We start from the raw sequence: 14,347 nt of genomic DNA on the forward strand, positions 1-14,347 counted from the left end.
CTGGGGGGCACGTCGTACACCTCCAGCAATGGGGCTCGGCCATTGGGACCCTTGATGACCATGGGGGGTGTGTCATATACCTGGGGGCAGAAACAGTGCAGGGTTAACGGTGCTAGGGCCACTTGGAGGAATGGAAAAGGGGGAAAGCCTGCAGCACGGCCTCCAGGCCTGGCTAGGGCTGAGAAGACGCAGTTCCCTGCCCAGGGCCGAGCAGAGGCACAGACTTGCCACCCGGCTCTCCACCAGCCGCACACCCCACACCTACCTCCTGGCCATACTGGTTGGGAAGCAGCCCCCGAACGGGGGGCACGTCGTAGATGTCCTGGGGCCCCGGGGCCAGCAGGTGTCTCGGGATGTCATACTCGTCCTGCTCTGGCTGTGCGGTCTCATATACATAGCCCTGCCCCACACGAGTGGGCACCACCACCTGGGGACAGAAAGCCAACTTCACAGCTGCCCTTGAACCTGCCCTCAGGATCCCTTGGGTCCTCAGGGAGGCTCCACTCACTCACACCTGGGAGCCTCGTCCTTTTGGGAGGTGGGCAGGGCATACCAGATGGTAGGGACGGGGCTCTCGAAGGCACAGGTTCTCACTCCCTATGCATCCGCTGACCTTCCTCCAGTGGAAGCAGTACCGGGTACAGCAAGACCCCTGGGTTTTATTCAGAGCTGCCTGGTCCTGGGCCAGGACACCAATGTCTCTACAGCCGGTTGACCCGGAAGGCTCCACAGCGGAGCATGGGTGTGAGCTGATGACGTGGAGGGGAGGGGATGACACCAGCAAGGTAAGGGGCTGGGACCCTGGCTCTGGAGGGCACTACCCACAGGCAAGGACCCTCATTACTGGGGCTCCCAGCCCTGCAGGATAAAAGGCCACAGCGGAGGCCTCGGAGCCTGCTGTCCACACCACCCAGCTGTAGCCTCCCCAGAAAGGTTGGACCAGCAGGGGACTGCACCCAGCCCAGGACCAGACAGAGCCACAGCCCCTCCAGCCCCCTTCCCCCATAGCACAGCGTGTGGAGACTCTGGAGGACAGGGCCAGAGGGGCAGGTCGGGTATGTGCTGGGGGCAGTGCAGCAGCTGGAACCAAGGCCCCCTCCCTGCCACACCTGTCCCGGGGAGCTGCCTGCAGCAAGTAAGACCCCTGGTGACCTGAAATGAGGAGGCTCAGCAGGGGAGGCAGGTCCAAGGCCGGCCCTCCCATGCCCAGGTGCTCTTACCCTGGCCCAGAGCCCGGAGAGGCCAAGGCCCGAACAGTGCAGAGGCAGGCAGCACAGGGGCAAGCCCAGGGCCACGCTGCCCCTCACCAGCACCAGCCTGAAGGGGGTGGGGGTGATGCCAGGCAGCCTTCTTTCCTGAAGGCCTCCTTGCCTTGGGGAGGACGAGGCCTCCCTGGTGAGATTCTCTAGCCCCTGGGCACACCTCACCTACACAACTCCAGCACCAGGCTCCCTGTTCAGCTCTCTCCAAAGAAAGGCCTTTTGTTCTCTCATCAAAGGGGACGTCTGAGACAGGGTTGACTCGGGGCCTCCCCGCACATCCCTGGGGGCAGCAGCGCCAAAGTAGTCCCTCCCTTGGGACCAGTGCCCCTGAATCCCACAAGGCCTTCCCAATGCAGGCAGGTAGCCAACTCTGCTGGTTGAGGTTGCTATAAGGGTACACTGGGCATGGGGGTAGCGGAGGTGCCCGACAGCTCCAGGCCTGGCAGAGCCTCTTGCGGCGCAGCAGAGCTGGGCAGTTAACGCTGGGTCCACTGGGCCTCCAGTGTGCCTGGCAGCAGAGCCCGGCAGGCTGGGGGCCTCCTTGGGGTGTCCCCGCCCCGCTCCAGCGCGTCTGGGAGTGGATTTGGCGGCCGCCTCTCCAGACTCATCTCTCTCCACGCGCCCCAGACTTGAGTCTCCTCCAGAGCTATTTTTAGATTCAGGGACCTGCCAACAGTGGGGCAGGCGGGGCGGAGGGACGTGGCAGGTTGGCTGGGCCTCGAGGCAGGGCCCGAGGCTTCTCTAGGCCTCCCAGTCTCCTAATGGCAGGTGGGCACCCAGCTCCAAGGCTCAGCCAGGACCCAGCATCAGCAGGAGGAGTGAGCACCCTCCATCCCACCCTCAGGAGATGAGGCTCAGGGGTGCAGCTGGACCAGGCTTCCCCAGGCAAATGGCCGCCTGTCACTCCTGCAGCTGAGTTGGGTGGCAGTAGGCAGCCACAGTGACCAAATGTTTCTGTTAGAAAAACAGAGCAAGTCAGCCACCAGGGGGGTAGGGGAATGACTGAGCCCAGCTGCTAATCACAGGCCACCCTGTAGCACACCTGAGACCCCACTGGCAGGCCCTGGAGCTCCCGGGGGTTGTGGGAACACAGCCAGAGCCCAGGAGGAGGGGACAGAGACACAGACCCTGACAAAAGACCCACACGGTCTCTGACACTCACACACCTCATACAATGCAGAGAAAACACAGCACAGGCCCACTGCCAGGTGCACGCACAGAGCCAGGCAGCGCGGGGCCTGCCAAGGCCAGGGCTGTGTCCTGCTGCCTCTCTCTTCCCCCAGGATGAGGCATCAAGCCGGGGAAACCAGTGAACTCAGGAACACATCCCTGCCTCCCAGTCAGGGCACAAGAGGCAGGCATCAGGGGAAGGGGATAAGGTGGGCCCCCGCCCTACAGCTCAGTGGCTGGCCTCCCCCTTCTGCAAAATGGGTGTCGCCCATTTTGTATTATTAGCACAGACGGGGTTTCACCATGCTGGCCAGGCTGGTCTTGAACTCCTGAGCTCGTGATCTGCCCATCTCAGACTCCTAAAGTGCTGGGATTACAGGTGTGAGCCACCTCGCCTGGATAACAAAATACTTTTGGTATCTAATGCAAAACCACATGTACAAATCTGTGAAACACAGGGAAGCTGCCAGACAAAATATGCCAGAATTTCCCAGTGATTACCTCTTGATTAGAAAATTTCATCTCAAGACTTCTTCATACATTATGTATTTTCTACAGCAAATAAGCATTGCTTTTGTGATCATAAAATACAAGCAGACACAATCAAGACTGAAGGAGGTTTCCCGGGGGAGAGCAACCGGGCCCAGGACGAAGGGCTCTTCTTTGTGGGCCACCAGCCAGGTCCAGGCCTTGGGGCACAGGACTGGGCAGCTCTAGAAGTGGGCCTGGGCAGAGAAGGACCCAGCTGGTTGAGCCCCTGACAAAAATGAGAGCAGGCCCCCGTGCCGGAGAAGGAAACAGAACAACCTAAACACAGGCTGGAGGCCAGGCTAGGTCCGGGGGTTCTCGCTGCTGCTGCTCATCCCACAGGGCTTCCGCTGCCTGCGCCAGCCTCCCACCCACACCAGGACAAGCTTCACTGACAAGCTTCACTGCAAAGGTGAAGGAGGGGAGGAGGGGCTGTGACTGGCCTCGGACATGTGAAGTGTGGATTGTGTCTGTGTGTACATATGCACATGCATTTGTACATGTTTGTAGGATACTGATGGGTGGACATGCTTTGCATATGTGGGCGTACACGTGTGTTTGTACATGTGGGGTGGGGTGTGCATGTGTTCATGCATGTGATGTGCGCATGTGTGGGCATATACGTGTGTCCATTTGTGGGAGCTGGGATGCAGCTATGTGCATGTGTTTGTAAACATGAGGCGTGTGCAGGCATGTTCACGCACACGTGTCTGCACGGGTGGGGTGCAGGTATGCATCTGTGGGGTCTGAGTGTGCGTGGGCCATGGCCTAAGGCTCCCCTGCAGGGCACTGCCACCTGCCACCTCCCCAGGGGATAACAGGACCCTGCTCCTCTTGCTAAAGCCAGTTTTGGAGCAGCCTCACCCAGGCAGCCCTGCACCAGCCAGGCTCATCTCTGGAGAGATGGTTGAAGGAGCAGGTAGAGCAGGAAGCGGAAGCCAGTGACCCATGCTCCCCTAGTGGCCAGGCTTGGTGGCCCACGTCCATGGAGTCCCACCTGCCAATGACCTCCTGCCAGGTCTCCTGGGTGCAGGCCACCCATGGGCGCGGGTGGGGATGACTTCCTGCTGACTCAATGCCCAGCTGGCACCAATGAGGTCTCTACCTCTGCTCTGGGCTGAGTGTCCGCTTGGCCACTGTCTCTCCAGACACAGGTGGCTCTAGACGGGACATGGCAAAAACACAAGGCTTGGGCTGGGTCCTGGAAAGCTGACCCCACAGAGCCGGGGCTGCTATGTCCCTCGGGAGTGCTCAGATGGCTGGGTTTCTCAGGTCCTCCTGGTGTGCTGTAAGAAGTAGCAGGCAGGCGAAGACAAGAGACCTGGGACGTCTCCTCCGCTTCCAGGTCCACACCCCAGCTCTTGAGGAGGCTTTGGCACAGTGGAACGGCCAGTCAAAGGTGAGAAAAGGTTGCTCCTGCCACAGCCAGCGGACCTCGCCACCCTCTCCAGCCGCCTCCTTCCCACAGGCAGGTGAGCTTGGGACTCAGGGGCCTGTGGACTCGGGGAGCGGGCTTAGGGCCTAGAAGCCAGAGGTCTTGTTCCCAGGCCCGGCATCTCACAGCAAGAGCCCAGGAGGCTCTCAGAGCAGCCCTCCTCTAGCAATCTCAGAGGCAGCGTGCTCCCCAGGTCCAGGAGTCACATCCAGATTACCATAAACACCCACTGGCTCCTAGCAAGCCCCAGAAGTGGAAAGGGGTTGGTCCACAGAGGCAGGGGCAGCCAGAAGATGTGCCAGAACCCTATCCAGAGGCTGATATGTAAACCCAGAGGGCACAGGGCAGCCAGGCATGAGGCGGATAGGCTCTCCCCCGAGGGGACCCAGCGACTGCTGACCCCATGTGCCAAGCTCCACCTGCCCCTGGAACGCCTCAACAGGCTGCTCCCTGTGGAGAGACAGCTGCTTCAGTCAGCATGACAGAGGCCAGCAGGGCGTCTCCCCTCTGGGCCCGGTCACATCCACCTTCCCCAGACAAATGAACACTCCCCAAACATTCACCTCCCACCTTGACCTGCACCCAGAAACCAGGGCCTCAGCTACACCTGTGAGGGCTGCATGACTGAGCCAGGATGGCCTTACCTTTGCTGGGGGCTTTGTGCCCTCCCAGCTACGGGTGTCCATGGACGGGGGAACCTGGTAGATGTCATGCCCCATCCCAGCAGAAGGTGGCACCTGGTAAATGTCCTGGGCAGGGCCTCCAGGCCCTGGAGGCACCTGGTACAGGTCTGTGGCCGGACTGGGAAATGGGTGATGGGGCGTCTGCTTCGAGAAGGTAGATGTCTGCTTGGCTGGGGGCGACTGGAACTGGGGGCTGGGGCCAGGGCCTTGGTAGAGGCCTTGCTGAGTCTTGCTTGGGGTGGGCACCAGGTAGATGCTGTCAGGCTGGGGCTGGTAGGTGGCGGGGAGCATGGGCGTGTACTGGGAGGTCGGAGGCACTGGGGCATGGAGACTTTGTGGGAGGCCGGGCTGGATCTGGGCAGGGGCAGCGGGAGGACCTGGGCCAGGCCCTGCTGGCTTCTTATTGTACATGCCCACTAAGATCTTGAGGCGGTTCCCGGGCACAATGCCCTGGCGCCCGTGCAGCGAGCAGAGCCACCAGCCGTCCAGGCCCTGCGTGTCCTGCTCCAGCACCGTCATGATGTCACCCTTGCGAAAGGAGAGCTCATCCGGGGACTCGGCCACGTTGTCATAGAGGGCTTTGGCCAGTACGTTCTAGGGAGAGAGGACACAGGTGTGAGATGTGCATGGGGCGTCAGGGGGCTCCCCAGCTCCCGCCCCACTCTGGGGAAGCAGCCGGCTTTGATAGTGGGAAAGGAACTTGGTGGAGTTTGGTGAGATCACTGTGTCTTTGACTCCACTGTCCCCACCTTTCCCAGCAAAAAGGCCCAGCTGATCCTGGCCTTTCAAGTTCACCTGTATAGCACCGCAAAATCCTCGACCACTGCCAGCACCAAAACTCCAGGGATGACCCTCAAAATACCCCTAAAAGTCCCACCCAAGGCCACTCTGCTACCTGGACTAACAGGGAGAGCAGCGGTTAATAACAACAGTGCCGCCAGGTGAAGAGAAATTGCAATGGTTCTCTCGAGACAAAAGAAAATAATCTAACAAAAAGGACTTCTTAGAATAAAAACTGAACAAAAATGAGAGAGAACTTCCTTAACAAAGTCCATCTACTCAAAATCTACCAAAAAGTCAATAATTTAGAAACCTCAAACACCTTCCAGAAGGCTGGGAGGGAAACAGGAGGCGCACCCTCCCTGTCCAGCCCCATCACCCTCAGCAAACTCTCCCAGGGCAGGGCACATGCTCCATGTGGCACAGGAGCCAAGCAGCCCAAGAGGGACTTGGAGGAGGCTGTGGGATCAGAAGCAGGAGGACCATGGCAAGGGCAGGCTCGGAGCCTCGCTGGGACACAAGAGCCTAAGCAGGGAGGCCTCGCAGTTTCCTGCCACACTTGTGCATCCTTGCCCCTGCTGCCCCATCCAGGTGCCAGGCGCAGGCTGGGCCCAGGGACAGGGGGTCCCCAGCTGGAGAGTATGGTTGGTTCCAGTAAAACATAGGTGTGACGAAGGCACAGGATGAGACAAGGCCAGGGCCGCGGCCCCTCCTAGGGTAGCAGAGGGCTGCATGGATTCCACAGGGGCCCGACTTCACACACAGGGAAGCCAGGTCTGAGGACAGTGCCAGGCCAGCTGGGCGGTGACCCGCACTGGGTTCCAGCCACCCCACCAGCCTGGCCTCAGCTGTGGGCTGCCCTGCAAGGACCCTCCTCGAAGTCTCCTGGAATCTAAGATGTGCAGGATGGTGTAGACTCTGACTCGGAAATGGGACCTGGGTTCTGGCCAGCCAGTAGCTGTGTGACCATCCCCACTTGGGTCCAAGCCCCATTTTCTGAACTCCATCTGTAAGGAGTGAAACAAGGAAGGGCCACGCCCCCTTGGGCAGAAACAGGAAGCAGGAGCCTGGGCCTTGGGGCAGAGGAGAGGGGTGAGGCCTCTTCCAAGTCCCGAGGGCCCACCCTCCTCCCCTACACCAGCTGGGGCTGGACAGCGCCCCTCTGAGCTCCGCCTCCCTGGCAGGCATGGGGGGAAGAGGGTGATGGCACACCAGACAGCAGCCCGGGCAGGCAGTGAGTGCCCCAGGCCCCAGAAGCAGACGTTCAGACCCCACTATTCATTTGCCCCGGGTGGGTGTCATCAGCTGGGAGCCCATTTCTCCAGAGCAGCTTGGAGCCTCCGGCCCCTAAAAGGGCCAGACGCTGGAGTGTGGGGAGCCAGGAGGACCAAGGCCCATGGGAGGTGCCAGGGGCAGCTCGGGAGGGCAGGCCCAGGTGGAATCACATTGGAGCCAAGGTGGGCACAAGGGCAGAGGCCCCAGATCACAGCAGCACTGTCCACACCACAATCACAGAAATGAAAAAGGTACTCAAGTCAAAAACATGCCTCAAGAAAACGTCCTGTGAAACGTAAAGACAAAAGAGGATGAGAACAGGATTGAGATGTGTGAGACAATGGGGACACTTTCTCTTCCTGTTTTTCAGGAATGAGTGTTTCTTGCTTTGGGCTGAAAAAATACACAAGAAATCAGTGGACTGTGTCCCAGTCTCAGGCAAGACGGGACAGGCGCTGCAGCCGGTCGAGGGGCCAGAGCCCCACAGAGAAGTGGGAGGAGCGGAGGCTGTCCTGCAGCCCACCCGGGCTCAGGGCCCCCATCCTAGGCTGCCAGCAAGACGAGCATTTCCCAAATATGGTCTGCAGCCTGCCTTTGGGAATCACAGCCCATCAGGGGGCGGGCCACCATCCCCCAGTGACCCTACACACCACAGAGCAGCCCGCCGGGTCCCCCAACCCCTGCCCTGGTGACCACAGGAAGTGCCAGCACAGTGAGTCACAGGAAAATTCCCCTCTAGCCAAGTCAGAGAAGGTGGGGGTGTGGACAGAGGGGACTGCCCCAAGGAGGCCCCTCACCTCTTAGGAGGGTGGCCCAGGGAAGGCTGGCAGAGGCCCCGCCAGTCAGGGCTGGGCACTCAGGGAGGCTGTGGGAGCACAGGCAGGGAGGGCAGCGACGGCTCTGTGGAGGGAAAGGCCTTGCAGGGAGGGGAAGCCTGACCCAGGTGAGCGGCTGGGGCCTAACCCCTCCTGGCATGAGCTCATTGATAGGCCACAGCCCAGTCTGGGGCTGCTGGCACCAGGCTGGGAAGCACCTCACAGGCTGGGCACGTGGCACTGAGCGCCTGGCACCAGAAGCTCCCCAGCCTGCGTCAGCTGCCGTGCCCTCCCCACCCCCCGCCTGCCTGAGCTCTGGACACTGCTGGTACACAACCGACCGCTACAGCTGGCCAGGGACCCGCCTCTCTGGGGCTCTCTGCCTCCCTGCCTGTCCCCAAGGATGTGCACTCCTTCCTCCTCGCTGAGCAGCAGCTAAGACTCAGACCTGGGCCCTGCTGTGGGACCTTGGGCAAATTCCCTAGACTCTCTGAGCACTTAGATCCTCTCTGCTGGATGATGACAGCCTGGTTTCATAAAATTGTTCTTTTTTTTAGACAGGGTCTTGCTCTATCGTCCAGTACTGCGACTGTGGCTCTCAATGCAACCACCTCTCAAGCTCAAGCGATCCTCCCACCTCAGTCTCCCAAGCAGCTAGGACTACAGGCATGCACCACCAGCCCAGCTAATTCTGTGTAGAGATGGGGTCTCCTTATCTTGCCTAGGCTGGTCTCAAACTCCTGGGCTCAAGTGATTCTCCAGCTTCAGCTTCCCAAAGTATTGGGATTACAGGTGTGAGCCACCTTGCCCGGCCACACTATTTTTTTAACAAAAGATTTGTCTGGCCCCTGCTTTGGCCGGGCTCCGCAGAGATAGTGCAGGCCTAGCGGACAGGGCCTCTGTCCACACGGGGTTTATACTATAGTGGGACAGAAAGACACCAAACAACTTGCTTTGATGAGGAAGAAAGTGGGGGTGCCAAAAATAATGTGAGAGACGGCCTCCCCAAGAAGATCACGTTCCACAGAACTGTGTCTGGGAAGAGCACGGGGCAAAGGGCCTCAGCCAGGGGGCTGGAGCAGGGAGGCAGGCTGTGAGCCTGGAGGGATGGGAAGGACTCACAGGGCAGACTCCATGGATGATGCGGGCACAGCTCAATGACCGTCTTCCACACAACGAGCTTCCCATGGCCAAGTAAGCCCAGAAGAGCAAAGCCCACACCACCCCAAGCACTGGACATGCTCGCAGGCCCCCCGGCAGCCTCCCCAGGAACCCTTGCCACCCTTCAACCTGGGGGAGAGGCCAGCTTCCCCAAACTTACTTTCTCGGTCTCCTGCACTGCTGGGTCTAGGGCATGACCCAAGCTGGGCCAATCAGGTGCTCCTGCCCAAGTTCTCAAGGGACACACACAACTGCGACCTCAGAGGAGGTGCAAAGCCAGCCCAGGGAGACACTGTCAGCCACCTGTGTCCAAGGCACAGTGGACGCTGCTACCTGACTCTCCCAGTCTCTGGTACCTCACTCTGCTGCTCCCTACTCCCACTTCAGGACACGCTAGACCATTATCCCCCCTCCAGGAAGGCTCCTCCTGGGACACCTGTACCCTCTGCCCTCACCTCACAGTACTGCCCAGCATGTCTTGATACAGCCCAATTCACACTCCTGAATCCCAGGCACCCAGGACAGGAGGACAAGTCTACCTTCTTCAGCAGGGCAGCCCCAGGGCGTGTGCACAGAGGAACCCAGAAATGCCCTTGGGGGCTCACTTATCCCAGAGGGCAGGGCCAGAAGGGGAGAGCCCCAGCCTGATGCCAGCACTCCCCAAACAATATCCCAGCGGTTGCACATGGGAGCCAACAGGACTGCCCCACAGGCTCTTCCTGGCTCTGAGAACGGCTCTCATTGTACCCTGGGGTCCGCCTGGGCACCAGATCCACCCGGGCCAGGCAGGCGGCACACGTCAGGAAGAGCTGCAGCCGTCGGATGGGTGCTGGGGTCTCCTCATCGGCTCTGCCAGCTGCCTTGGGAGCCCTGGATGTGCTGTAGCTGTCCCCAGATGCTGACTCTGGGGGTGGGGAAGCTGGAGTTGGGGAGTTGAGGAGATAATGCTGCTCCAAGGAGCCTTCCCTGGTTGCCTGAAGAGACAACCCAGGTTCTCAGGTGCAAGGCCAGCCTAAGCCAACTGCAGTGAACATTGCAGGCAACATCACTGACCAAAATCCCCTCTGCCAGGCTGGCTCACATCTGGCCTGCACCCTTTCACCCAGCAAACGTGACCTCAGCACCCGCAAGCCAGTGCAAGGTGGGAGCTGGGAGGAAATGGCCAGAGGAACGCCTGGTCTCCGCCCAAGACCCTGGGGTGGGGACAGACAAGGAAACGACTAATAGTGCCACACTTGTCACTAGGTTCACAACAGTTCCTCCCTGCCAGAGGCAGAGCTCTTTCCCGCACAGCCACCAGCTCATTTAACCTCTGAAACAACCTTATAAGACGTGATTACCTCCATCTCACTACATAGGGAAACCAAGGCTCAGAAGTTCCCTGACAAGCCTGGGGGTCACTGAGTCCAGAAGCAGCAGAGGCCAACCCCGGGCTCGGATACAGTGGAGCTGGGTAGCTCGACTTTACCTCCAACCCGGGGTGATACCTGGGTTTGTGGAAACCATGAGAGGAAATGTCACAGGCCTTCCCCACCCCTCCTGTCCATGCCTGCATGCACGCATGCGCACCCGCCCCAGCACAGCAGGCACTTGGGAAACACTGGTTTCTTTCATACCCAGGAGCATCACAAACTTGGGCCAAGTTTACTTCTGGGGCATTCTATGCTTGTCCCAAAGAGCCCCCGTGGCCAACAGATGCAGGCCCAATGAGTGTGCGCCCCACTGGCCATCTGCACCCGCAGCTTCCACTCATCCACACACCACATCAGGACCCCTCCAGGTGGGTCCCAATCACCCCACTTGGCCCTGGCCCAGGCTCTGAGGGGGCTCTGAGGGGCAGCATTTCTTCCCCCACCCATGTCCCCATCCTGGCTGGAACTCCAGGACCTGCCAGCTTTAGTGGCATCTTCTCCTAATATTCCCACAGACAGCTGGGTGGCCGGGGTCTGGGCTCAAGTCCCGGGTGCCCGGGTGGCAGGCAGCAAGGGTGCGGGCGGACCACACAGCCTGTGTGCGGGGCCCACGTTCCAGAACCACCCTGGGGAGCATGGCTCTTGTTGTACCAGCCACAGGACATGACTCTTCAAAGAGGCTGAGGCAGGGAAGGCGTGGAGGTCCTCAGTCCCATGCATGACACTCAGCAGCAGGAGGGAATAAAAAGCCACCTGTGGGGTGTCCACTGCCAAGGGCTCCCTGACACGAGCACAGAGCACAGCCTGGCCTTGGCTGCAATGCCACAGCAGATGCCTTTATGCCCAGGGCCAGCTATGGGCTGGAAGCACACTCCAGCCCCCACTCCTGCCAGAGCATCCCAGGCAATGTCCCTAAGAGGCTGGGCAGAGGAGGTGGCACAGGGAGGGCCCTCCTGCTGCAGGACATGGAACCTGCAACCCAAAACACCCCACAGACAGTGAGGATGGCTGGCAGCCCCCAGGCCCGTGCCCCTGCAGGCAGGATCAGCGAGGTTCACTCAAGCAGACGGGCTGGAGCTCATGCTTATGATCCGGGTACTTTCCCAGAGAGCTCAATGTGAGGCTGACCCCTGACTTCAGGGACAGCACCAGGCCCAGAATAGGGGCAGCCCCCACCCCCACCCCACCCCACCCTCCTTCTGCCCCAGGCTAGCACCTAGGGGTGGGAGGAAGTTAGGGCAGCAAGACACAGGTGGAGCCAGGGCCTCTCCTGTGCTCAGAGGGCCAGGAAGGGCCTGACAGAGGGCAGAGCCCCACCCTCTCACAGGGAGACCACCTTGCAGCCCCTTACCTGGGGGCCCCGAAAGACCCAGAGGAAGAGGTTTGCCCAGTGTCTTTGCTGGAGAAATAGCTCTATCACCCAACCCCAAACCCTACACTTCAAGTCTGACGTCAACACTGCCTCCTCCAAGAAGTTCCCCTGGAGCGCATGCACCTCCCCTGCTGGTTGGTTCTAGCTGCTTCAGCTGGCTATGGGCTTCTGGGGGCAAGAGAGGGAGTTGTCTAGGCTCAGGAGAAAAGGGTGGTGGAACCTCCTAAAGGGACAGTAGATGCCAGGAGAGGGCAACAAAGGCACAGCCTTGAAACCAGAGGGTTCCTACCAAGGTGATAGCCCCAAAAGAGCATGGTGGTCTCCAAGGACTAGGGCAGCCCCAGTCTCAGACTAGGAATTCGGAGGCCACATGTGGTGCTGCACTGGGGGCCATGACAAAAGACGAGGTTCTGGATCCAGTTCTGAGGTGAACTGACTGCCTCTCTGTACCTCAGTGTCCCCATCTGCACCATCTGTATAATGGGGGAGGCGCTTGAGGAGCTGTCTCAGGGCCCTTCCTGCACAGACAGGAGGCCCTAGTGGCACTGTCCTTATTTCCATCCCTCCTTCACACCTGGGGCCATGGTAACAGCCCACAGTGCTCAACCTCCTGCTCAAACAGTAATGGCCAGGGTCCGTTACTGCCTCCTGCCCCAGCCCAAGGTGACTTTACTGGCAGAACCTGGGACTGCCCAGCCCTGCCTCCACCCAGCTCCCTGGCAAGCAGTGCCAGGAGGAAGTGTCAGCAGCTCCTCCCCCAAGCTTCTTTAACCACAGCACCACCCCAGCCCCATACCTGGGCCCGGATTCTCCAGGCACCCCAACACCTGCTCTCACAGGTTAGCCAGTCCCCACCACCCAACTCTCCACCGAGGGAAAGGAATGGGCACAAGACGGGGCTTCACCCGGCCCAGGGCGATGGGAAATGTCTCACCTGGCCCAATCCAGCAAAAAAGTTATCAACCCATGGTCATTCTGCGACGGTGACCAAAGCCGCGGCAGGGCTGGGGAGAGGTGGGGGAAAGGAAACCAGGGGTTCTCAGGAGGGAATGGGAGCCTTGTGGTGGAAAAAGGAGCTGCTGTCCCCGGTCTGGAATTCGAAATTCTAACATCTTCCAGGCCCTAAGGCCGTAAGCCCGTCGCCCCGCACTCCTCGGCAAATCTCAGCTTTCCCATCTCCCTCACCTTGGCCCTCCGATCAGCCTCTTGGACGCTCGAGCTGCAGCCCCACCCCTGCTCTAACTCTGCGGGTCCCTCAACCATGGACTCCAAAGCCACACTGCAGAACCCGGCCCTGGCCCCCTCCCACGACTCTCGCGTGCGGCAGGGACTCCCGTGGCCAGGACCCGGCTTCCACCGGCGCGCGGCGGGTGGGGAGGCAAGCCCGCGGCGCGCCCACCCCCACCCCCGCTCCGCTCCCGGAACCCGGCGCCGGCGGCCGGAGTGAATCATTAACCGAACCCGTGTGCTCCGGCCGAGCCTTCCCCGCCGGCGCCACGCACTGGCCCGCCCGGCCTCGGTTCCCCGGAGCTCCTCCCTCTCCGGGAGTGGTGGGCAATACCCACGCCACACCAGACGGACCACCCGCCCGAGGCTCACCGGCCCCTCCTCGCAGACGAGGAAACTGAGGCTCGGGGGCAGGGCGCAGAGGCCCAAAGTGACACAGCCGGCGCCAGCCGACAGGGGAGCGCGGGCCCCGCCAGCTGCTTTCCAGACCTAGGAACCCTCCAGCCTGCCTCCGGCCCCAACACCCCCGAGGTGCGCAGGCTCCGGAGCCCCCGTGGTTCCTGCCTCTCGCCTTCCCGGCCAGGGCGGAAGGAGGTCCCGGGGCAGCGGACCCCGGCCGGCAGTTCCCAGGCTCCGCAGGTCCGGCAGGAAATGCCGCTGGCTTAACCCCTTCCCGCCCGCGCCCGCCCGGGAGCCGGCCGCCTCGAAGCCGGAACGCGGCCCCGCCCCGCCTGGCGCCCTCACCAGATGGTTCATGGTGACCGGTGGGCCTAGAACCCCAGCTCCCCAGAGGGCGCACACGGAGCTGCCCGGGCCGCGTGCCCTCGGGGCTCCGAGCGCGCCGCAGCCGCCCCAGTACCGCCACGCAGCTGCCGCCTCGGCTGCCCAGAACCGATCCAGCCGCGCTCCGCCCGCCGCCGCGGCCCAGCCGGCCCAGCCCGATCCCAGCATGCCCGGCCGCACGCGGCCATTGGCCGCCGCAGCTCCCCATGCAAATGAGCCGCCTGTCGGGGGCGCAGACGCGCGGGCAAAGGCCCGCCCAGTAGGGCCGCCCCCCGCCCCGCCCCGCCCCGCCCCCCACTTCCCACCCTCCAGGCCCCTGCCCCAAGCCGGGCTTCCAGCCTAGGGCGCAGGACACCGCTTTGCCAACAAACGTACGTCCCCGCCTTCCACCCGGGCGAGAACTCACCAAAGGTCTACGCAAATGCCTCCACTTCTGGGAAGGCT

At 61.2% G+C, this 14,347-nt stretch overlaps 1 protein-coding gene across 1 annotated transcript in view; it reads right to left on the reverse strand.

The window, feature by feature from the left end:
• BCAR1 (BCAR1 scaffold protein, Cas family member) overlaps positions 1 to 14,044 on the reverse strand; it is a 20,509-nt gene extending 6,465 nt beyond the window's left edge. The window contains exons 1-4 of the mRNA XM_037739276.1: positions 13,865 to 14,044; positions 5,040 to 5,672; positions 266 to 427; positions 3 to 80 (exon numbers count right to left, since the gene is read on the reverse strand). Coding sequence (XP_037595204.1) covers positions 3 to 80; positions 266 to 427; positions 5,040 to 5,672; positions 13,865 to 13,876 — 885 coding nt within the window. The 5' untranslated portion in view covers positions 13,877 to 14,044. The remainder of the gene's footprint in view (positions 1 to 2; positions 81 to 265; positions 428 to 5,039; positions 5,673 to 13,864) is intronic.
• Positions 14,045 to 14,347: the final 303 nt, after the last annotated feature.

Source organism: Cebus imitator, unplaced genomic scaffold (genome assembly GCF_001604975.1).
Source record: "Cebus imitator isolate Cc_AM_T3 unplaced genomic scaffold, Cebus_imitator-1.0 Scaffold66, whole genome shotgun sequence".
Lineage (NCBI taxonomy): Eukaryota > Metazoa > Chordata > Mammalia > Primates > Cebidae > Cebus > Cebus imitator.